This window comes from Amyelois transitella, chromosome 31 (assembly GCF_032362555.1).
Source record: "Amyelois transitella isolate CPQ chromosome 31, ilAmyTran1.1, whole genome shotgun sequence".
In the NCBI taxonomy this organism is placed as follows: Eukaryota; Metazoa; Arthropoda; class Insecta; order Lepidoptera; family Pyralidae; genus Amyelois; species Amyelois transitella.
The window spans coordinates 2047958-2072792 of NC_083534.1; the positions used below are offsets into that span (position 1 = coordinate 2047958).

Below are 24835 nucleotides of genomic sequence, written 5' to 3' on the forward strand. Positions count from 1 at the left end.
AATGAAAAAAAGACAAACAAAATTATTGTTTATGGTTGATTTGATTTTTGAAATGTCAATCGATGCTGACAAAACATCGCCGTGTTGTCGCACCAAGTTTCATAAGTAATTTTAAATTCATTTGATAGACTTTATCAGTGTTATTTTGTGTTGAACGAGTCAACCTTCGCAGCCGCGGACTTCTATTATGTGAGTTTTATTATATATATTCACCACACCCGGCATATTTACAAGTTTATATTGATAAGAAAAGATTATCTATTAATACGATTTCCCTATTGATTTGTGTGGATAAAACGATTGTTGAGATTTCAGCTCATCAGTGATTGCGATAATACGATTATAAGTAGCGATATCATTTATATATTTTGATATTGTCGTATAATTTATGCGCGATCTCTTAATGTTTTCACTTGAATGGATCGCTTAGTTTGACATACATTTCCTATTGGAATCGAATCAGTTTTTACGCTACTTTTTGTATATTTTTTTTTCTTTCCTTAGACTGGAATATCTTCTAGAAAGATAATGAATCTAATAAAGTAGTTACTGTTTGTGTTTTATTTTTAGCAACTTTTGAGAAATAGGTTTGTAGGTTAGTATTATTTTACTAAGATTCGTCCACACTTTTGCCCTCACCAATACCCAGTACCCAACACAAATAAATAAATTTTGTGATCATCACTACTATGGCAAATTTTAAAAATAAATTTTGTTAAGGTTGGTTACCCTATTTTACTTCTGAATAACAAAGTCTCATTATAAATAAAGTGTCAGTGTTCGAATCGGCAAGGTGCTTGGTTAAAATGTGTGATACGCATAAAGGCACAAGTTCGAATTCCACCTCAGCCATGTACCAATGACTTTTACGAAGTTATCTACATTACTTTGAATACTAACCAATGCTCTTACGGTGAGGGAAAACATTGTGAGGAAACCTGCACATTCAGGAAACTGAACCGTAACCATGATCGATCCAATACTGGTTAGTTATCTGTAAGGTTGTGGAAATCAGATGGGAGTTGCTTCGTGTAAAAATTTGACTTACCTTATCCGAGATCCACTGTCAAAGGTATACTCCCGGCTCTTCTCCGGAGTGGTGAGGATGCAACAGGGAGTTAAACAAAGAGGAAGAACTAATCTCATTATATATATTTATATTTCATTAAGATATGGCCTGTGGTTAAACCTTTCTAGCCCCCCTATAGACTGTTACAGTCATTCAAAGAGATGGAGTGAGGGAGGGATTATAAGATTTTCATAAAATTTTGTGAGCATATTGAGTAGGTCCGAGAATCGACCAACATCTATCTTTCATACCCCTTAGTGGTAAGGGTTGTCCACCCTTAACATTTTTTTTTCAACTAGAAATGACTAAAAAATTATTTATATAGCAATACAATGTCTGCCGGGACAGCAAGTTATAAATAAAAATAGAGTTTAGAAATTGAAACCTGACTATAATACACTCTAAAAAGTATGACACTAGAGAATAATCTTGGCTGAAATTATTATGTATAAACTAGAAAAATATACAGATTAAGTATATGGATTTCGTGAAAGGCGACTAAGGGATAGGCTTAAAACATATAATCACGTCTATATCCCTTGCGGTGTAGACAGAGCCAACAGTCTTGAAAAGACTGATAGCCCACGTTCAGCTAATGATAGAATTGCGATTCAAATAGTGACAGGTCGCTAGCCCATCACCTAAAAAATAATCCCAAGTATGTAAGCCTATCCCTTAGTCGCCTTTTACGAGATGGGAAAGAGATGGAGTGGTCCCATTCTTTTTTGTATTGGTACCGGGAACCACACGGTACATGTAATGTACACAACTTAATAAAATAAAACAATGTTCGTGAATAAAGGAGCAGGACTTGTCTCGACAGGGTTTTAAACAAGGACGCCTAGCCCCCGGGCCTTATAGAAGTCGTCAAGCGCGTTCTTCCTGATACGGCGACCTGCGACCCTCGCTATCTTCAATGTCATGTCAATGACGCCGCGTCCCCGCGTGACCTGACTTCTTGTTTTCGCGAGAGTATTGTATTATTGTGCTCATATCATGAGTGGTAAACCTGCAGAGGCCATCATCACCCATGATTCTACCAACCCTCAGGATTTCGTTGCCGAGTCATGTTCGGAGTGCGCTGCTAGAGCGTTTGCTCTCTAACAGCGCAGCCTTTTTTCCTAAAAATCCCTGCAAAATCTATTTAGTTTCCCTTTAGTTCTGTATCAGTCAGTCCCCCCCCTATTCTAGGGAGGCTGAAGGTACAAGTTACGGCTCGTGTAGCCATTCCATTGTGTTACGAGAACGCAACGATACTAGATTTTATAATAAATACTTATAAACATCCAAAATAGATAAACATCCAAGGCGCAGGCCAATCAGAAAAAGTTATTTTCTCATCATGCCCTGGCCGGGATTCGAACCCGGGACCTCCGGTGTCAGAGACAAGCGTACTACCGCTGCGCCACATGCCGTCATAGGGTAAGGCCAAGACGAATGTACAGTTCCATGCAGAGCAACTTGATCGTTGTAGGGTTTTGCTTGTATGAACAGAGGTCATATTTCCCTGTATGCGACTGTCTCTAATCTTCGCGTGGCCTGGAGGCCGCTTCCCGACTACCTGGTCTACCTACAGAGTCTTCAGTTTTACCATTGGTGCGAATATCATCTTTAGCGACGCCAAGCCGGGATTTCTTCGGTCTGCGGGTTGTCTATGCCCGGCGGAGGTACCATAGTCAGACATTTGTTCCCCAGTTTAGTCTGCAGTCTTCCGCAAGACATGCTTAAAACGACTTTCGTCAGATCGCAAACCGGGTTAGCCTAGAACCAAGTCTGGAATAGGTTTATTGTTGTGGTTTATTTAGCTTAGGTTTTGTACTTCGTGAGTTATCCTAAGGCGCTTCTTACTTTCACGATGTATAAATTGACTGGGCTTATTCTATTTTGCCAGAATTAACGCTAAAACCAATCTCTGTCCTAGCTCGGGGTGTGCCTTTGACCATGGGACCTGGATTGGGTGAGTCAGGCTTTTACACGAAGCGACTCCTATCAGACCCCCGCAACCTTTGCAGGGGTATCTTACCTAACGCATATTGTATCGATCATGGTCACACACGCTCGGCTATTTGGCTTAATGATAGAATTGAGATTCAAATAGTGACAGATTGCTAGCCCATCGCCTAAAAAAGAATCCCAAGTTTGTAAGCCTATCCCTTAGTTGCCATCCATGGGAAAGAGATGGAGTGGTCCTATTCTTTTTTTCATTGGTGCCGAGAACCACACGGCACGCTGTTATGTTTAAAAGAAAATTAATACTAATCTCTGGATCATGTTTAAAAGAATCAAAGTCTACACATTAATCTGCATAAAATTTTCCAAATGTGTTTTTTTTTTCATCTTTAGTTCATGTTGACCTCGAAGCAAAAATCTCATTTTAACCTTTAGCAGGTATTGTTTGAAACGTTTTTAAATTATTATTTTTTATTATATAACAACATTGACGTTAGTATCGGTAAATAAACGCTTCTAGGTAATGTAAAAAAACGGCCTTGCGGTTTCCTGCAGATTAAAATAGGACTACTTAAATTTATGGGCCGTGTGGTTCCCGGCACCAATAAAAAAAAAGAATAGGACCACTCCGTCTCGTTCCCATGGGTGTCGTAAAAAACGACTAAGGGTTAGGCTTATAAACTTGGGATTCTTTTAGACGATGGGCTAGCAACCTGTCCCCATTTGAATCATAATTCATTTTATATTATAATTATTCATTAAGCCAAACAACTGAAAGTGGCCTATCAGTATTTTCAGGAGTGTTGGCCCTGTCTACCCCGCAAGGGATATAGACGTGATGACGCCAGTCGCACGATATATCTGAAGAAATGTTTGCAATAGGAAACGTATTTCACGATAAGCCTCCTCAACCTTCGTCGACATTGGGAGTTATCTTCCAGGTCTTAGGTCCGACATAGCGGTTATAATGTCATGTGAGGTGTCAGTCAATCCACGATTTGAATTTTGATATTATCTGTGCCTATAAAAAAAAAAGGGAACTGACAGATTTTTTTGTGTATGTCATCTTCGTACTTCGTACTTGTTTATACCGTGCCGTGTGGTTCCCGGCAACATTATGAAAAAAATAGGACACCCGCATCTCTCTCCATGGATGTCGTAAAAGGCGACTAAGGGATAGGCTTATAAAATTGGGATTATTTTTTTAGGCGATGGGCTAGCGATCTGTCACTATTTGAATTTCAATTATATCATTGAGCCAATCAGCTAAACGTGGCCTGTCAGTCTTTTCAAGACTGTTGGCTCTGCGTACCCCGCAAGGGAAAAAGACGTGATTGTATGTATGTATCGAATATCAAATGTCTCTCCGTAGTAGTAAGTTAGTCGCCTTTTACGACATCCATGGGAGCGAGATGGAGTGGTCCTATTCTTTTTTTTTATTGGTGCCGGAAACCACATGGCTTGGTGTTTGATTATGATCATACTTCAAGTGTCTGTGCCAAAAAGTGACTCTCATTTCATAAGACTTCCTTCGACACTTAAGGGGAAGATAACCCAGTTCGGATAATAGTGACGTTATTTTTTTTTTTTTCAACTATTGATCGATGATAAAATGTAAGTTTAAACTGTAGAAAACAACAAACTGTTTTTGCACTACAATGTCTAAACAATTAGTCCTAATAATTGAAGTCGCCTTATATCACATACGCACCAACAAAATCTCATTTTAATAACTTCACAGTAAAATTGTATTTTTAAACATTATAATTTTTTTTAATTGTATTTTTAAAACATTTTTTAGAGCTGGGCCCATAATTAGATCATACATATTTTAATAATGAACAATAATCGAAAACATAAAAATATAAATAGTTATATCAACTATCATTAAGTGTTTTCAATAAATAACATTAGAATGTTTTTAATCATTCACCTGGTGTAAAAATTCGTACACATTTCATAAAAAAATGATATAAACTGACCTATGAGTCAGTTCAACTGCCTAAATTTGAAAGATCACACCGGGAGGGAGATAACAGATTGATATCTCTTGCATAATACACAAAAATAAGAAATAGGCCTTATCAATCCGCATGATTCTCACGGTCACCTAAATATTATAATAAAACCTGATGATAACGGTTCATGCACCCATCAGTGTAAAACCACGAGGGAATCAAGAGGTCGTATGCGCTAGCGCACATTCGAATTCGAACATTTGAATTCAGTTCTCTGCTGGCAGCCGTCCGACACGGTCGCGTCGCTCGTTCGAATCCATTTCGCGTGTGTTCTAAACGTGATAAAGATCAGCTCGTGATAACTGTCCTTATTGTTGGCAGAAAACGGCGGGCGTCTCTCTCTCTAGTGAGTGTGATTTTGGTTTATGTTAATTCCTATATTATTTGGCGTTTCAATTTCCTATGTAAATTGGATCGCGTGATCGCGCGGCGAAAGTGGCCGTGTTGTGTCTGCGGCTTAGTTTTGTATAGAGTAAATTTTTTTTTCTTAATGTTTAGAAAATATATTCAAATTTGTTGAGAGATTGATGTTTCATCGTACTAACTCTTAAACAGCTTAACTAAATTCGGCGAAACTTTGTATTCGTATACAGAAACACAACTAGTTAATTTTATTATGGACATAGGTGCCATTTTGAAACTGCCCTGATAGAGAATCTACAAGATTAAAAAAAAAAAATATCTGGGGCAGGCACGGCCGTTGCCTTCACCAAGCAAAGAAGTGTATCGTATCATCCTTATCATGAAGCAATTCAGGCCCTTTTCGGCCCAAATATAACCTCTTCCTGGATAAGAAATTTGATTTTTTCAGTTGCTAAGCAGATTGCAGATTTTCCTTGATTATTTAATTAAGGATAAGCGTTATCAATAAACAATTTAATCATCGATCAACAATTAAGGAAAATATTTCTAATCCAATTCTTCGGTTTCCTTGTAAGTTCAATAAAAAAAAGGGATTTACCACCGGCTCAAGACACAGGGAAAAAATAACAACACTTATAACGACATTATTGTATAAGTAAAGCTTTGATATTGTAATTAAAATGATTGATTGATGAATGATTTAAAAATCATTCAAGTGTTTTCCTGGTTGCACTACATCCCAAGCAGTGTTGTTTCAGACCCTGGAATCTGAATTCCGTAACCCAAAAGCTTGACCAAATCTGAAAACGCTAAACACTTGCGACAAAAAATATCATTTGCTAAAAAGAAAAGAATAAAAAAGCCTTAAAAGGGTTATTTTAGATTTCTTTAGCCTCAAATTTGGAAACGCTTGTCGCGGCAAAGATTCAGCCAAATTCTACAGCATCAGTAATAAAGCAGCTGAAACTGTAGAACATCAACAAAACGAATCATTTATTGATGTTAATCATTATCCACTTAAAATTTAAGTTACTCTCGCTTCAAAAGCACAAGTACCTATAGTAGATGAAGAGGCAGCGGCAAAAATCTACATCAATTTACAAATTAGGATTTTATATCTAATCTGCCTGTAACACGGTTATGAATAAATTCAATGCTATAATTAAGTTAGTATTGATGACACGATAATCTCGTCGAAATAACGACATATTTCATCAGTGGATCCTGAACAAACAATGATTAACATCAATATTGACGCAATACAAACAAAAAACGTCATACTCGTACAATGTTCAAAATACGTCAGATGATGTTAAATTTTAATATTTGAATAATAATCCGTAAGTTAACGAAAACAAAAGCATTATTGGGGATACTAACTTTGTGTAGTCCATCTCGTTCCCATGGATGTCGTAAAAGGCGACTAAGGGATAGTCTTATAAACTTTGGATTCTTTTAGTCGATGGGCTAGCAACCTGTCACTATTTGAATCTCAATTCCGTCGTAGGGCCAGACGGCTGAACGTGGCCTATCGGTCTTTTCAAGACTGTTGGCTCTGTCTACCCCGCAAGGGATATAGACGTGATTATATGTGTGTAACTTTGAATAGCTTGTGAGATATCGATCAGATATTTTATATTGGGAATTCTAGTGTGTATGGCTATAATACTTCTGCCTTTTCGGATCACGGATAAAAATTTTACATTTTTGTACACTTTTTTTTTAAGATTATCAGAACAATTAATAGTTTCTCTTTGGTCCTCTTTTAAATCATATTTCTTATAAATACATCGTCCTGCTACAAATCATTCAAACTGCAGGGTTTCTTTCCACATCTATGAAGCAAACTTGTTTTGGCCCGGAGTGAAAGTTCTTAGTGTCAACTAAAATATTATATTTGTTCTTTAATTTTTAAAGAATCGCCATGAGCCAAATACCTCTTATATGTCTCATACTCATTTTTATTTCTTTTTTATGTTTGACTAGCTGTGCCCGCGACTTCGTCCGCGTGGAGTAGTTATTTTGGGCATCATTGAATGAATAATTTTGCCCTTTTTTTTCACATTTTCCATTATTTCTTCGCTCCTAATAAATTGCAGCGTGATGTTATATAGCTTAAAGCCTTCCTTGATAAAATGCCTATTTAACGCAATAAGAATTTTTCAATTCGAACCAGTAGTTCCTGAGATTAGCGCGTTCAAACAAACAAACTCTTCAGCTTAATAATATTAGTATAGATTAATAGATTATCAACATCAATTATTTTCATTTAAAGTTTGTTATGTCAATTACATGCACACACATTCACAAAATCACGCCTCTTTCCCGGTGGGGTAGCCAGAGACTTTCACTACCTAAGTCTTTCCACTTGCCACGTTCCCTGAATACATTTTTCGCTTCATCCATATTCTTCACTCCCTTCGTGCTAAGTTCGTAGAGTCCTGATACTTAAAAAAAATATTTCTACAAACTACTCAAAAAAAATTCTTCATTTTTACCAAATATGTACGCATTTGTGCAGTTTCATTTTATGTAATTACCTAACGAGTTATAAATTTAGAAATCGCATTGTTTAATGCTTTCTGAATAACTTATATTAATTGTGACGTGGATTAATTCATTAATTACTTAATTATGTTGATTCATAACATTAACTACGAGTACAAGTGATAACTGTATTACTCTCAAATTTTATGCTAAATCGTTAACTTGCTTACCCTAATTAGCATATTATACTTAAACGGGTTTAATACCATTAATTTCGTTATTTATACTAGCGACACGCCCCGGCTTCACTCGGGTAAGATTTATTGATATAGAAACTTCGTCTAAAATCACTCTTATCTATTTAAAAAAAAACTGCATCAAAATCCGTCGTTAAGTTTTAAAGGTTTCAGCATACATACAGAGAGACAGACGCGCGAAGAGACTTTGCTTTATACGATGTACTCGTGGTGATAAATACTAGTTTTATATATCACTACATAGTATAAAACAAAGTCGCTATTTTAGTCTGTTTGTCTGTATGCTTAAATCTTTAAAATTACGCAACGGATTTTGATGCGGTTTTATTAATCAAAAAGATGCGAACATATTGTAATCAAAAAGATGCGAAAGAGGTATTCAGGGATCGTGGAAACATGTGGTCTCTGTCTACACCACAGGGGAAAGAAACGTGATTTTGTGAATGTACCTATGACATTGTTAAGAGCGAAAGGTAAAGTCTATAATTACGAGGTCAACAGCTGGAACCCAGGAAACTGTGCTAGGTAATATAGGTATGTGCTAATGCACTAACATGATATGCGATACATATTTGACATATTTATTGTGCGGAACGCACGTTTTATTGGAAGTCACGTCAAGGTGGCGTGTTTATGTCACGGTGACCCAGAAAATGAGAACCTCTTAAAGGGCTCCATGCCCAGAGGGTTAAATTGGAACATTATTACTGTAAACAGCTGAACGTGGCCTATCAGTCATTTCGAGACTGTTGGCTCTGTCTACCCCGCAAGGCATATAGACGTGATTATATGTATGTATGTATTACTGTTTAGGTGTGCCGTGTGGTTCCCGACACCAAAAAAAGAAAAGGCCACAACTCCAAAAAATATGTATATTATGTGCAACTTAAATAGTATCATAAACATATAGTCACGTCTATATCCCTTGCGGTGTAGATAGTCAACAGTCTTAAAAAGGCTGATAGGCCACGTTCAACTGTTTTGCTTAGTGATAGAATTGAGATTCAAATAGTGACAGGTTGCTAGCCTGTCGCCTAAAAGAAGAATCCCAAGTTTATAAGCCTATCCCTTAGCCCTTTACGACATCCATGGGACAGAGATGGAGTGGTCCTATTCTATTTCTAATGGTACCGGGAACCACACGGTACCATCATAAATGATCCATCATTCTTATTACATCACGGTTGCCCCTGGGTATGAGCTTTCAGTCCGCGTAAAACCATGATCCATACAAACATACATACATAAAATCACGCCTCTTTCCCGGAGGGGTAGGCTTCTACTTTCTAAGTCTTTCCACTTGCCACGTTTCCTGAATACAACGTTTCCTGAAGAATGTACCATGATCCAGTAGTAGGCAATTCAAGAATACTGAAGCGAGAAAACATTTAAGACTTTTTTTTATGTTCCTAGGCTTTTTAAGTCGTTGTCATAAGACGTAGAAAAGATTTTCGTCCATCACATATTTGTTTTTGATAACGCAACAGCTGAACGTGGCCTTTCTCAGTCTTTTGATGACTGTTGGCTCTGTCTACCCCGTAAGCGATATGGACGTGATTCTAAGTTATGTTACATAGTTGTTTGACTAACATCTTGTGGAACATGACTTGATTTTTTTTTCAGTTACTCTCGTTTATGTTAGTAGGTATATAACGTGTGTGAACGGACCTTTGATCTCTCCGAGTGACGTCCTTTATGCTTTCAACGACACGCTTGCGTCACTAGTATAAAATACCTAGTATTTTTGTATCCGGTAACACGACGGTGACACGTATTTTCGATATAAATACCGAACTAGTATAGATCCTATGTTGTTAACACATGTCATTTGAATTGGATGGAATGTTTACAAACAGTTGTTAGGACCACGTCATAAATAACTTAGTATTTTATTTAATACGATACGATAGCACAAAAACGAACAGTATTTTATTAGTTTTATATAGCCACAAAAAGTATTATATTTTTTATACGTAATTTTTTTTAACTAAGTTATTATTATTTTTTTGAATGATGATTGTATAATTTTTTTTATGAAATACATTGTATAGAATTTATTTTGCAAGTATACGAGTAATTTTAATTGGACTTAGTAATGAATGGTTTTTATATTATTTAACATTATTCGTTAAGCTAACAAAGTTAATATGAGTTGGGATTTTCGCCCGCGACTAATTGATAATGTAATTTTAACTGGTTCCGTGGAGATACTCTTACGAGTTCTGATTTCTTATGATACCTTAGAAACATACGCCGCATGTTGGATTTTATCTCCCTTCTAATTGTTAAGCATGTGTTGCGTCAGTCAGTTATATTGATTTTGTGAATGAATCCAGAGTTTCTTTATCATGATGAATTAAGTAATCAATAAAAATAAATTACTTTTAATCACTATCGCTATCTCAATTCGATTGGTGGTGTGATTGTTAATGAATCATTTTGGTCGTAAACTCTTTTCGTGTTTAGCAATAAGTTTCCTAGGTTCAAAGGTCGAAGCGGATATATCTATTATGTTAGCTTATTGTTCTTTGTTCTGAAAATATAAGAGACTAGCTGTTGCCCGCGACTTTATACGCAATCTTACATAAAAACTGAACCTCTGTATTGCCCCCTTAGACCGGGGAGAAATTGTTGTATACCCGTTTTGAAGATGGACCAAGCCTAACACATCAGAGAAAACCCGTATTTAAATCGAAGCAATAGTTATCGCGTTATGCGGTACAAACATACTGAAAGTAATTTTTTTTTGTAAAGTTTTTTGACAATATCTTCAAGTGCAGACATCGGTCAGTTTAAATCTATTTAGATGTGTCTTCGCTTGACAAACTAGAGTCAAAGAAAACTGAAACTCCTTGAATTTTGGTGTATTCAGAAATTATCATTACAAAATTGTTTCTAGTTAAAGCGCGTAACGCCGGTCAAAAATTGCTAAAAGTAAAGTAAGTTTTTTACAAAGACAAAGATGACAGTGACAATTAGTACCATCGCAATAATACATTTAGTTTTTTTTTTGACAAAGGCGTCATTGTTTTTGAGCATCTTTATGCCTAAACAAGATGGATACACAGTCTTTTGGTAGCACACACCATCTGGTTAGTTTGGCGCCTGCATATTTTATTATTGTTAATCACCTGTATTGACACCTGTAATGATAGTTTGTAAAAATATTAAACCAAATTTTTCGCGGTGCTTCGCTAAGAATTCCACAAAATAGTATGTAACTCTTAAAATTTTTATGTCTTTTTTTATAATAATTTGAGTGCGTTTGAGTGAATTTGAGCTCAATCAGCATGGCAGTATGCAAGATGAAATGTGTACAAAATTGTAAACAAATCTTTTCCCTAGAAAATATTACTATTTTGTACAGCACTATGATAATAGAATGTATTGTATAATATATAACATTTTAAAACAACACCTATTTTTCTCCGCACATTATCACGAGAAAGAAATAATTTATTTAAAAAATTGTGACAAATATTTCAAAACCAATGAATTTTCAATAATTGAATTTTTAAATCTTTTGTTTCTTAAACAATAGCACTTAAGATGAAAATGCGTCAGTAACCTAGTATCTTCAACCGAGTACCCGAGTACGTAACAGGTAACGAGTATTGAGTAAAAAAATAAAATACTAGTATTCGTGACCCCTCGCATGTCACCGCTGTATTGAATAACGTATAAACGGAATTAATTATAAATCGTACAATACATTTGTTAGTTTGTTACGACATTTAAATTTACATAAGGCCGCGGTGCGATAGACGTTAGAGAACAATGTTTTTTTTTAAGTGAAACATGATGGATATAAGTAATACGTGTTGAATATCGATATTTTTTTTTTGTGTTTTGTGCGTTGTTGTTTGGAAATCGTTAACGAGTGAATAAGACAGCGTTATCGGTTGTAACGTTTTTGAGGTAACAAGTCAAGTGCCTATTGTATATTCTGTGGTAATATTTATCCTTACTCTTTTCCACACACACACTGACTAAGGTTTTTATATACATAGATATTATTACCTCTGTAATAATATGCCTTGCGGGTTAGACGGAGCCAACAGTCTCGAAAAGCGTTATAGGCCACGTTCAGTTGCTTGATTGAATTGTAGAATTGAGCTTCAAATAATGACAGGTTGCTTGCACATCGCCTAAAAGAAGAATCCCAAGTGTTTAATGCCTATCCCTTAGTCGCCTTTTACGACAACCATGGGAAAGAGATTGAGTGGTCCTATTCTTTTTTAATATTGGTTCCGGGTACCTCACGGCAATGTCGTTACAATGAACAATACTGTTCCTGACGAGGTAGATAGAGTCTCCAGATAAGGATAGCAAGTATTGTGGCGCTATTCACGAATTTTTATTAGGCTTATCTCTTACCAGGGTTCTGCATAGGTACCTTAACAGCTGAGTTATTTGTTAACGCTGACAACACTGTTTTCTCTCATTCTTTAAGTCTAAGGTTTTTCTAAACATTAAGTAAAAGAGAGAATATAAGGATCATGTAGAGATCATGGCAAGAGGAAAGATGTGGTCTCTGCCTACCCCTCCGGGAAAGAGGCGTGATTTATGTATATACATATGTATGGAGAATATAAGACATGTCAACTTTCGTGTTAATTCCCAGTAGTTTTTCTCCTGAAAATTACCACCTGATTGAAACCCCGGGTTACAATTTAATACTAAATAGATTCACGTATACGGATCCACGATTCCCCACCAAATTGTGGTTGAACGACTTTTATAAAAACGTATACTTATTCGTGAAAATCAAAACTATTGTTCGGACAGCGGCGACCTTGCGTCAAGAATTTGTTTAATTATCACAACATTTGAATACAACATTTGTGCCGTGTGGTTCCCGGCACCAATACAAAAAAGAATAGGACCACTCCATCTCTTTCCCATGGATGTGGTAAAAGGCGACTAACGGATAGGCTTACAAACTTGGGATTCTTTTTTAGGCGATGGCCGAGCAATCTATCACTATTTGAATCTCAATTATACCATTAAGGCCAAATAGCTGAACGTGGCCATTCAGTCTTTTCAAGCCTGTTGGCTCTGTCTACTCTCTCTTTTTTCACATATTCCATTATTTCTTTGCTCCTTATAGTTGCATCGTTATGTTGATATAGCCTAAAGCCTTCCTCGATAAATAGTCTATTCAACGAAAAAAGAATTTTTAAATACGAACCTTAGGAAATTCCTGAGATTAGCGCGTTCCAAACAAACAAACAAACTTCAGCTTTACAATATTTGTACAGATTAAGCCATCCAGCCAAACTTTTTATTGTCCTTTTGGATATCACGGGTCTATATACCCTGGATTTTTAAAAGGCTTGCGTGGGATATAAATCCAACATGTAGAGGTACTTTGGAGAAGCTGATGTTATGTTGTTCTCCTGCTAAAACCCGTTCCCGGTCATATTAATAGATGATATGTCTATGAACAGGTCTCGGCAGGAGGTGGAGCTATTACAAAATAAGGAAAAGAATGATTGGGTTATAGGGCTGACGTTATTGAAGAAAATGATGCAGTGCTGTTTGTTACCCTTCTTCTGCACTGACGTTTTTGAAGCGGCAGTACACTTAATTTTAAGTGATTTATTTGACGTCAACCAATGTTGTGAAACCAAAAGACATGACAATTATTAAGTGATGTTGAAATCCTACTAATATTATAAATGCGAAAGATTGTATTTCAGGATGTCAGTATGGATGTTTGTTACTCTAACACGCAAAAACTACTGAACCGATTACGATGAAATTTGGTATGTAGGTATCTGAAGACCCAGAATAACACATAGGCTAGACATTTTTTAACTCGGAGTTCCCGCGGGATTGATTCCACGCGGACGAAATTGCGGGCCGGCCTCTAGTGTCCCATAATAATGAAACTGAATTTGAACTTTTTACAATTAAATAAAGACTTGTTACATGTTAAATGTTGTACAGTAATAGGTACCTAAGACACGGCAATTGGCCGTTCACATCGAGACGTGTTACCGGCCGGGATGAACGACCGTGCCACATAATATGGCGGCCTTGATCTTAACACGCCGGAAGGCTGCAGCCGTGGTAACAGAACGCTTAGTGACGTCAGCGCGCGCGTTAGGGCGCATACGCAGTGCGTATACGTGTAACTGTGTATACATATAAGAGGAGAAATGTCTCCGAATACATTAATTAACATCTTATTGTATATAAAATTCTCGTGTCACAATGTTCGTTCCCGTAGATACGCCTCCGAAACGGCTTGACCGATTCTCGTGAAATTTTGTGAGCGTATTGATTAGTTCTGAGAATCTGCCGATATCTTTTTTTCATATCCCTTAGTGATAAGGGTTGTCCACCCTTAACATTTTTTTTAAACAAGAAATAGTGCCCTGTTGTTCCCGGCACCAGTACAAAAAGAATGGGACCACTACACCTCTTTCCCGTGGATGTCGTAAAAGGCGACTAAGGGATAGGCTTACGAACTTGGGATTCTTTTTTTAGGCGATGGGCTAGCAACCTGTCACTATTTGAATCTCAATTCTATCATTAAGCCAAATAGCTGAACGTGGCCATTCAGTCTTTTCAAGACTGTTGGCTCTGTCTACCCCGCAAGGGATATAGATGTGACCATATATATGTATTCCCATTGCCTAAAAGAATAATCCCAAATTTATAAGCTTATCTTTTAATCGCCTTTTACGACTACCATAGTAAAAGATGGAGTGGTCCTATTCATTTTTTTTCCTATTCCTTTTTTTTCTATTTTATATCCTCATGAGGGATATTATTGATTTCAAAGACGTCAGGTACATTCACAAAGACGTTGGTATATCATCCTAAATGAATGGGAGTGATTGTATGTAACGGGGCGAAGGTCGTTCGTATGAAAGGACATCAATTGAAGACTTGTCATTGTTCACCATTGGGTTAGTGTCGCGTTTGACTCGATTTTTTAGCAGATATATCTATCTATCTAAATATATGTATAGTCACGTCTATATCCCTTACGGGGTGCACAGTGCCGACAGTGTTGAAAAGACTGATAGGTCACGTTCAGCTTTTTGGCTTGAATGTGGAATTGAGATTCAAATAGTGACAAGTTAGCAGGACAGGCTAGCCCATCGCCTAAAAGAAGAATCACAAGTTTTGAAAGCATATCCCTTAGTCGCCCTTTACGACATTCATTGGAAAGAGTTGTACTCGTATTGTTGTACTCATTTGAATTTGAAGAGATAGAGTGATCCTATTCTTTTTTTTTATTGGTGCCGTTAACCACACGGAAAACACTCTTCTTATTTTGTGTACAATATTTATATTTTAGTTCCTACATTGAAAAGGCATTTTAAATCCTACACGATCTTACGATATTCAACGTTCAAAGTACAGGTGTAGCGGATCATTGAGAAATGAAAACCAGTTTTGACATTTCAAAAGCAACAATGCTTCTTAGGAAATATAGTCGGTATTTTAAAATAGCAGAATCAATAATGTCCTTATTTCGACTAATGAGGCGAAAGTGTTAGCTGGTTTATTGTTTTGTTTAGGTCAGAACGCTTTAAATATTGAGCCCTTTTGAGAAATATCTTTATGAAATTGGGTGAAATGAAAATTACTCTGGGTACCTTTTCATCTCGTAAAAGTTCTAAGTATATGCGATATCTTATGCTCTTATATATTATACTAGCTGTGCACACGACTTCGTCCGCGTGGAATAGTTATTTCGGGCATCATTGAAGCCCTCAAGGATGAATAATTTTCCCCGTTTTTTTTCACATTTTCCATTATTTCTTTGTTCCTTATAGTTGCACCGTGATGTTATATAGCCTTAAACCTTCCTCGATAAATTGTCTATTCAACGCAAAAAAAAACTTTTAAATCCGAGCCAATAAACTAATAGATAATGAGTATTTAACAACAAAAAGAAAACAAACAAACAAATTTCATTAAAAAGGAATAACACAAATTTCTAGCAGTTCGTTTAAACTCTAAACTCTCGCAACTTTTCCCGCGGATGCCGCAAGGCGTGCGCGAGCGCACACGTGCTGTGATTGGCCGCGTGCTGTGGTGAGGCATCGCGCGATGATCTGACGGGCCCGTGTGACGTCACCACTACCAGTTTCAGTGCGCCGCAGGTGATAAAGTTAAAGCCAATAAATTTAATCATCCCTAACTTCTCACTTCAAATTCTGGCTTCGTATTATGTTACAAGGCTTACGAGCGTGGTATGGCGTAAATATTGGTACAGACATGTATTATCGCGTATTATCCCTTACAGGGTAGACAAGAGACACTCATGAAAAGACTGATAGGCCACTACCTTTTATTTTGTTTTTGATGGGGAAATTCATATTACGGACGACCTTCCGATACTTGACCCGGGAGAGTGTGGAACTCCTGGTGCGCCAGCTTACCTAACACTAAAACCCTTCCAATGCGCTTTTCTTGCCATCTTTAGGGCATCAAGGGTCATCATGTACCACCACGATGCCCTTTGGCTTCCCGGCCGGGTATCTTGCTGTTATGAGCGGCCAGTCAGTTGCTGGCCGTAGTGGTCGAAGCGGTAAGGTGCCCGCTTAAAATGCATGATGCGTAGAAAGGCACAGGTTCAAATCCCAACTCGGCCGTGCACCAATGTCTTTGAAAAGTTATAAACATTAGTTTTAATGCTAACCGATGCTTTACGGTGAGGGAAAACATCGTGAGGAATCCTGCACATTCATAAAACTGGATGTGTAACCATGATCGATCCAATACGGGTTAGGTTTACCTGCAAAGGTTTAAAATTTCATATTTATAAAGTCACTAGCATCACTATTTTACCTGCAGCTACGCTCGCGCGAATTTAGCGCCACCTTCATAAAAATACAGAACAGTACTTAGTTTTTACCGGGGTGAGATGAGTACCCTATGTCAAAACTTTAAGAAGATTGATTCAGAAGATAACGCGTGATGAAGAAACAAACAAACTTACTTTCGCATTTGTAATGTTAATTGGTATTCTCGTCCTTTGTTCCAAAAGTGCTCTTCTAGATAATATTTCTTTAAACTAGCGCCCCGCCCCGGCTTCGTACGGGTAGCATTTATACATATAAACCTTCCTCTTTAATCACTCTATCTGTTTAAAAAAAACTGCATCAAAATCCGTTGTGTAGTTTTAAAGATCTAAGCATACATACATACAGACTAGGATTAGATGCGCGATGCGACTTTGCTTTATACTGTGTGATGAGTTATTAAATGACTTTTATTTTGTTCCAGATAAAATCGACAGCCATATGACGCGAGTTTAGTATAATTTAGCAGAAAACAGATACACAAACAAAATGTCCTCCAAAGCTATATACGAGGCGACAGGCAAGGACCTTATTAACAGGTAAGAAGATTTAATTGGAGTTATTAAAACTTGAAGTACATACATACATACATACATATAGTCACGTCTATATCCCTTGCGGGGTAGACAGAGCCAACAGTCTTGATAAGAGTGATGGGCCACGTTCAGCTTTTTGGCTCGATGATAGAATTGAGATTCCAATAGTGACAATGTTTGGACCAACACGCCCCTATGCACAGCCAGTCAAGTCTTTTTGGACAGTTTTTGACTGTCTCTCGCTTGTAATACCAGACAATTCACTTCTCGGATTCAAATGTAGCGCTCTGAAAGACTCAACCGATAAAAAAAATGCGCCATACAAAAATTCAAATTAATAGGTACATTTTATTCATTATTATAGCTTTCATATCACTTAATAATTATCATATCATTTGGTTTCACAAAATTGGTCGACGTTGACGTCAAATCAAATTACTTAAAACCAAGTTTACTGCCTCTTCCAAAGCGTCAGTGCCGAAAGAGCGGTAACAAACTGCACTGCAGCATTTTCTTCAACAGCGTTCAACTGACTGTTGCGCAAAGTTGAGATACTCTGGTGTAGCTATGAAAAATGGATTACTATTGACGTCAAATAAAATACTTTAAACCAAGTTTACTGCCGCTTCCAAAGCGTCAGTGCCGAAAGCGCGGTAACAAACTGCACTGCAGCATTTTCTTCAACTGCGTAACTTATTAAAGTTGAGATACTCTGGTGTAGCTTTAAAAAATGGATGGATGGATTACGATATTATATCATTCCAGGCACATACCGCCGGGCACCGCCCTGGTGCCGTGTCGGTTCGTGACCTTCGAACAGAGCACCGTGTGGGAGGACGAGGTCGGGAAGAACCCGTGGCTCACCAAGGACGTACGTATTTGTTTGTTTGTTTGTTTGTTTGTAATACTATATAAATATATACGGGACAAATTACACTGATTGAGTTAGCCTCGGAAGTAAGTTCGAAACTTGTGTTACGAGATACTAACTCAACGATACTATATTTTATAATAAATACTTATATAGATAAACATCCAAGACCCAGGCCAAACAGAGAAAGTTCGTTTCTCATCATGCCCTGGCCGGGATTCGAACCCGGGACCTCCGGTGACACAGACAAGCGCACTACCGCTGCGCCACAGAGGCCGTCACTGATATCTTTATTGCATAGAGATTTACACAGTAACGAGAAAATAGTACAAAGTTATAAAATTAACAAATCACTAGCAATGGCGGACTTATCCCGTGAAGGGATCTCTTCCAGTCAACCGGCAAAACAATAATGAAACTAGATAATTCAGTAAAATGTATTATACGTATTTACTTGTTTGTTTTTTTTTTTTTAATTTTTTTTAGTGATTCGAGTGGCTTGACAATTTGTGAAGATCGAAGTCTGATATGTATATCTACATACATACATACCTATAAACCTTTGTATATACCATCTTATAAATCTTTTTATATACCATGTTCTTTTATTGACTTGAGTACTTGACAATTTGAGAAGATCCAAGTCTGATATGGATATACATACATAGATATAATCACCCTTTCTATATACCGTGTTGGGGTAGATAGAGCCAACGGTAAAGACTGAAAGGCCACGTTCAGCTGTTTGACTTGATGATAGGATTGAGATTCAAATAGTGACAGGTTGCTAGCCCAAAATAAAAACTCCAGGTTAAGGGATAGGATAATAGCCTGTCCTTTTTACTAAATTCATGGGAAAGAGATGGAGTGGTTCTATTCGTGGGGGATTTCCACATGGTTATTATTTCTTGGTGTAAATTCCAAGTATACAAGCCCCTGCCTTAGTTGCCTTTTACGATTTTTTGTCAGGCAGCCAATATATAATTTTTCCATTTTGAATTTCCAGCCGCTGGTCGTAAAACCTGATCAGCTGATCAAGCGTCGCGGCAAGCTTGGCCTAGTGGGGGTGAACAAGAATGCCAACGAAGTGAGGAGATGGCTCTCGGAGCACATGGGGAGGGAGCAGCAGGTCGGCGCGTGCGCAGGCAAGCTGAGGCACTTCATCATTGAGCCATTCGTCAAACACGATCAGGTATGAAATAAAGAATTGTGATCTTACTAAATAGTCGTATATTCTCTATCAGTGCGTTTTCAGTTGATATATTTGCCGACATTCGTTCTTCCTTTCCCACTTTTAACTCTGAACAACTTTTGAACGACTCAACCGATTTAGATCAAACATATTAAAGAACATTCGTACGTAAATAAACATTTATCTTAAAACAGCTAATTTGAAATCACTTCATCCGTTTGTGAGCTATCACGACACAGGCAGACAGACACGTCAAACTTATAACACCCTTCTTTTTCCGTCGTGGGTTAAAAACTGTTCACATCACTTGAGATGTAAAAAATTGTTGAGTTATTATATTATATTGAAAGAAAAAAAATATATATCACAACATAACGTACCACTCCAATAAATCTCTCCTCACACGGGTCTTCTGGAAGAGTTTTCTATTGAAATACTCTTAATTAGCACCTTTGTACTAGAATTACTGAATTAAAAGTTTATTTGTATAATTTTATGTACGTAAATAAACATTCTTGTTCATTCTTTTCCAGAATGAGGAGATGTACCTTTGCATCCAGTCCGGCCGGAGGTCGGACACCATCCTGTTCCACCACCAGGGCGGCGTGGACGTGGGCGATGTGGACGCTTTGGCAGTGAGGCTGGAGGTGAGATTTGACATAAATAGTCACGTTTATATCCCTTGCGGGGTACACAGAACCAACAGTCTCGAAGAAAGGCCGCGCTCAGCTCCATGATGGAATCTACATTCGAATAATGACAGCTTGCTAGCCCATCGCTTACAAGAGGAATCTCAAGTTCATAAAGCTTATCCCTAAGTCGCTTTTTACGATATCCATTGGTGAGAAATCACAGTGGTTCTATTCTATTATAGTAAGAGCCGGATAATATATGGCACATTTTTTTTTGGAATTCGTTTACACCAGGGCTTAACTACGTACTAATTACGTACCAACTACGTACTAACTAAGTACCAACTACGTACCAACTACGTACCAACTACATACTAACTACGTACCAACTACGTACCAACTACATACTAAATACCTACGTACCAACTACGTACTATCTCAGGTATAATTAAATTTATTGCTGCAACGTGTACGCTAGCCCCTGTGTCAACGAAAAAGTAACTAGATATTCTCATAATACTTTACATTATATGTTGACGGACTCCGTGGCGCAGTGGTTCTAAGCCCGGCTAGGGCATGATGAGAAACGAAATTTCTCTGATTGGTCTGGGTCTTGGATGTTTATCTAAATAAGTATTTATTATAAAATATATTATCGTTGAATTAGTATCTCGTAAAACAAGTCTCGAACTTACTTCGAGGCTGACTCAATCTGTGTAATTGGTCCCGTATATATTTATTTTATTTATTTGAGTATAAGGTCGAGCTTTTACGAATTATAAATTAATTTAATCACGAACGTAGGCGTATAACTTCCCTCTCTTTTTTGAGGTTAACCGCAGATGTAACCGGTTTGGGGTTAGTCCAATTTTAGATAGATAGATAGATGAACTCTTTATTGCACCATAAGAAAAAAAAACAGAAAATGATTTGTCCAAAATCATTATATCTTATAATGAATTCCATCGTTCGTTTCAGGTACCCGTCGACACGTTTCCCTCCGGCGAGGAAATTGAACGCGTCCTGCTGAAGAATGTCAAGTCTCAGTCCGTCAAGAGGTGATTATATCATCTTTTTTTTGTTATAACTTGCTTTACAAAAAAAGAAAGGTGTTTCTCAGTTTGTTCTGCATCTTTGTATGTTTTTTTCCGACATTATCTCGAGTTTTGCTAAGCCGATTTTGATGCGGTTTTCAGAAAAGTGTTTGGTTACACTTAGGCGACGATTACATCAAGCTTAATAAAGACTATTTTTACAATATTTATGAGGGCGTGGGTTTTGGCCATAGATACGAGATCCAGCAAGTAGCCGCTAGGGGATAGAGAGCTACTTGACTTTAGTGAGCGCTGTAGTAGTTTAAGGGCGAAAGCCCTGGGCATGATATAGGGCTCCCGGGGGGTGAAGAGGGGCGCTGGGGAGACTGCAGCCGCACGACGTCATCTATATTTCAAATTCCAACGAAATCGTTAGAGCCGTTTTCGGAAACGCCATTACAAACATATATACATACTGGCTGTGCCCGCGACTTCGTCCGCGTGGAATAATTATTTTGGGCACCATTGAAGCCCTTAATGATAGAGATGTATTAGTTGTATTAGTCTCTGCTTTCTCCGGGAAAAAGGCGTGATTTTTTAATGTACTACCTATATGTATGTATGTAAAATAGTATAGCATTAACATAAAATTGCTTCGACAGATTTCTCAACCATTTTTATTTTTTGTTCCCTTCCAGAATACTAACAGTGTTCATCCACTCCCTGTACAAAGTCTACGTGGACCTCCACTTCACTTACATGGAGATCAACCCCATAGTAGTCACGAACGAGAGGATCTACCTGCTCGACCTGGCCGCCAAGCTGGACCAGACGGCTGACTTCATCTGCGCGAAGAACTGGGGCGAGATCGTGTTCCCCCCGCCGTTCGGCAGGGACGCGTACCCGGAGGAGGCGCACATTGCCGATCTGGACGCTAAAAGCGGGGCCAGTTTGAAGGTTGGTGTTGATACTATGTTGGTACGGTACTTACCCCCCCCCCCCATCATCATTTTTTGAATGAATGAATGATTTATTATGCATTGCATGAGTCATAATACAGTTGTTACATTTGTTTTTAGCACTTAACATTCAGCCGCATTCTTAGCTGTTGAAGAGAATAGTATGGATTTATTTTCAAATTGGATACAAGGTATATCACTTATTCGCTTAGATCTAATTATAACTTCATACTGCCGCTTCCAAAGCGCACGTGTAGAAGAAGTGGCGGAACAAACTACACTGCAGCGTTTTTACTCTGTTCTTCATTCTTACTTTGTCTTTGATCTGCATACTTTTACTTAAACGACCATAGCTATATATGTATGTCTATGTATATGTAGTGACACTGACATGAGAATGCTAGATAAGGCGTCAATTTGAAGCTTGCTTCAACGGTTAGTTGTAAAATTTGTTGGTGGTGTGATTCCCTTTGAGACTTTTTATCCCAGAGTTCTTGCGGGATTGATAGGGTTTTCAATGCGGACGAAGTCGCGGGCGGCCTCTAGTTAATATATTAATCTATACTAGTATTATAAAGCTGAAGAGTTTGTTTGTTTGAACGCGCTTATCTCAGGAACTACTGGTTCGCATTGAAATATTATTTTTGCTTTAAATAGACCATTTATCGAGAAAGGCTTTAGGCTATAATATAACATCACGCTGCAACTATTCGGAGCGAAGAAATAATGGAAAATGTGAAAAAAAAAACGGGGAAAATTATTCATCCTTGAGGGCTTCAATGATGCCCGAAATAACTATTAACCACGCGGACGAAGTCGCGGGCGCTCTCTAGTTAATATATATATAAATAAATAAAATAATAAACACATTAATATTGTTTCAGCTGACTGTGCTAAATAAATCCGGCCGAATATGGACAATGGTGGCGGGCGGCGGAGCATCTGTCGTCTACACCGACACCATATGCGCGTTAGGTGAGCCGCTTGTCTGTTTGTTTGTTTGTTTGTTGTCACTTTCATCATAAACTTTCATGTGCCGTGTGGTTTCCGGCACCAATACCAAAAAAAAAAGAATAGGACCACTCCATCTCTTTCCCCATGGATGTCGTTAAAGACGAGCGACTAAGGGATAGGCTTACAAACTTGGGATACTTTTTGATGGGCTAGCAACCTGTCACTATTTGAATCTCAGTTCTATCAAAAATTCAAAAAAATTCAAAATTTTTATTCATTACCATAGGATACTATATATCGCTTAATAATTGTCAAAACGTATGGTTTAACAACATTGGTTGACGTCAAATAAATTACTTAAAACTAAGTTTACTGCCGCTTCCAAGGCGTCAGTGCAGAAGAAGCGGTAACAAACTGCACTGCAGCATTTTCTTCAACAACGTCAACTTCACAATATCAATTAAACTTAGAATAGAATATCATTAAGCCAAATAGCTGAACGTGGCCATTTAGTATTTAAGACTGTTGGCTCTGTCTACCTCGCATGGGATATAGACGTGACCATATGTATGTATGCATGTATAACAAATAATCGTTTCACCACCAGGCGGCGCCTCTGAGCTGGCCAATTATGGAGAGTACTCCGGCGCACCGACGGAAGGTCAGACCGCTGATTACGCCAAGACAATATTCAGCCTCATGTGCAGAGAGAAACATCCTAATGGCAAGGTGAGTGTTGTGACCGAAACTAATATTAGACCAGTCTTTCCCAAAGTGGGCGATAACGCCCCCTTGTGGCCGCTGCAGGTCTCAAGGGGGGCGGTAAGAGACCCAGAAAGAAAATGGGGGGGCGTTGTGTAGAGGCATTGTGTACATATATAGGTCACAATAATTAATTAAACTGATTTGAAGTTATAGTGGTTTTTAAATAGGTGAAAAAATGGGGGCGCTAAAAAAATATTTATTCTCAAAGTGGGCAGTAGACAAAATAAGTTTGGGAATCTCTGTATTAGAGGGTAGTTTAATAATAATTACGGCAGTACCAGTAAAAGAATAGGACCAGTCCATCTCTTTCTCAAGGATGTCGTAAAAGGCGACTGAGGGATAGGCTTATAAACTCGGTAAATGAGACATTATTAAACATACATACATAAAATCACGCCTCTTTCCCGGTGGGGGTAGGCAGAGACTATCATTTATCATACTAAGTATTTGTATTGATTTATTAGAGGGTAAGTTACTTTAATAATAATAATAACGGCAGTGCCGTGTGGTTCCCGGCACCATTACAAAAAAAAGAATAGGACTGCTCCATCTCTTTCCCACGGATGTCGTAAAAGGCGACTAAGCTTATAAACTTAGTAAATGTAACATTATTAAACATACATATGATCACGTCTATATTCCTTGCGGGGTAGACAGTACCAACGGTCTTGAAAAGACTGAACGGCCATGTTCAGCTATTTGGCTTATTGATAGAATTGAGATCCAAATAGTGCCAGGTTGCTAGCCCATCGCCTAAAATAAGAATCCCAAGTTTGTAAGCCTATCCCTTAGTCGCCTTTCACGAAATCCATGGGAAAGAGATGGAGTGGTCCTATTCTTTTTTTTGTGGTGCCGGGAACCACACGGCACTATGTATGTAACGAAAAATAAAAAAGCGGCAAGTCACTGTGTTATTTAAT

The 24835-nt window shown here is 37.8% G+C and overlaps 1 protein-coding gene across 2 annotated transcripts in view; it reads left to right on the forward strand.

Annotated features, from left to right (window-relative positions):
* Positions 1 to 53: 53 nt before the first annotated feature.
* The window catches only part of LOC106137522 (ATP-citrate synthase), a 46677-nt gene continuing 21895 nt past the window's right edge, over positions 54 to 24835 (forward strand). The window contains exons 1-9 of one of the 2 annotated variants that reach the window (XM_060953082.1): positions 54 to 189; positions 17397 to 17511; positions 18274 to 18379; positions 19386 to 19571; positions 20105 to 20218; positions 21182 to 21261; positions 21936 to 22194; positions 23081 to 23171; positions 23758 to 23879. In XM_060953082.1, coding sequence (XP_060809065.1) covers positions 17462 to 17511; positions 18274 to 18379; positions 19386 to 19571; positions 20105 to 20218; positions 21182 to 21261; positions 21936 to 22194; positions 23081 to 23171; positions 23758 to 23879 — 1008 coding nt within the window. In that variant the 5' untranslated portion in view covers positions 54 to 189; positions 17397 to 17461. Of the gene's footprint in view, positions 190 to 5176; positions 5384 to 17396; positions 17512 to 18273; positions 18380 to 19385; positions 19572 to 20104; positions 20219 to 21181; positions 21262 to 21935; positions 22195 to 23080; positions 23172 to 23757; positions 23880 to 24835 lie in introns of those variants that run through there. The other variant, XM_013338365.2, reaches the window with a different exon arrangement.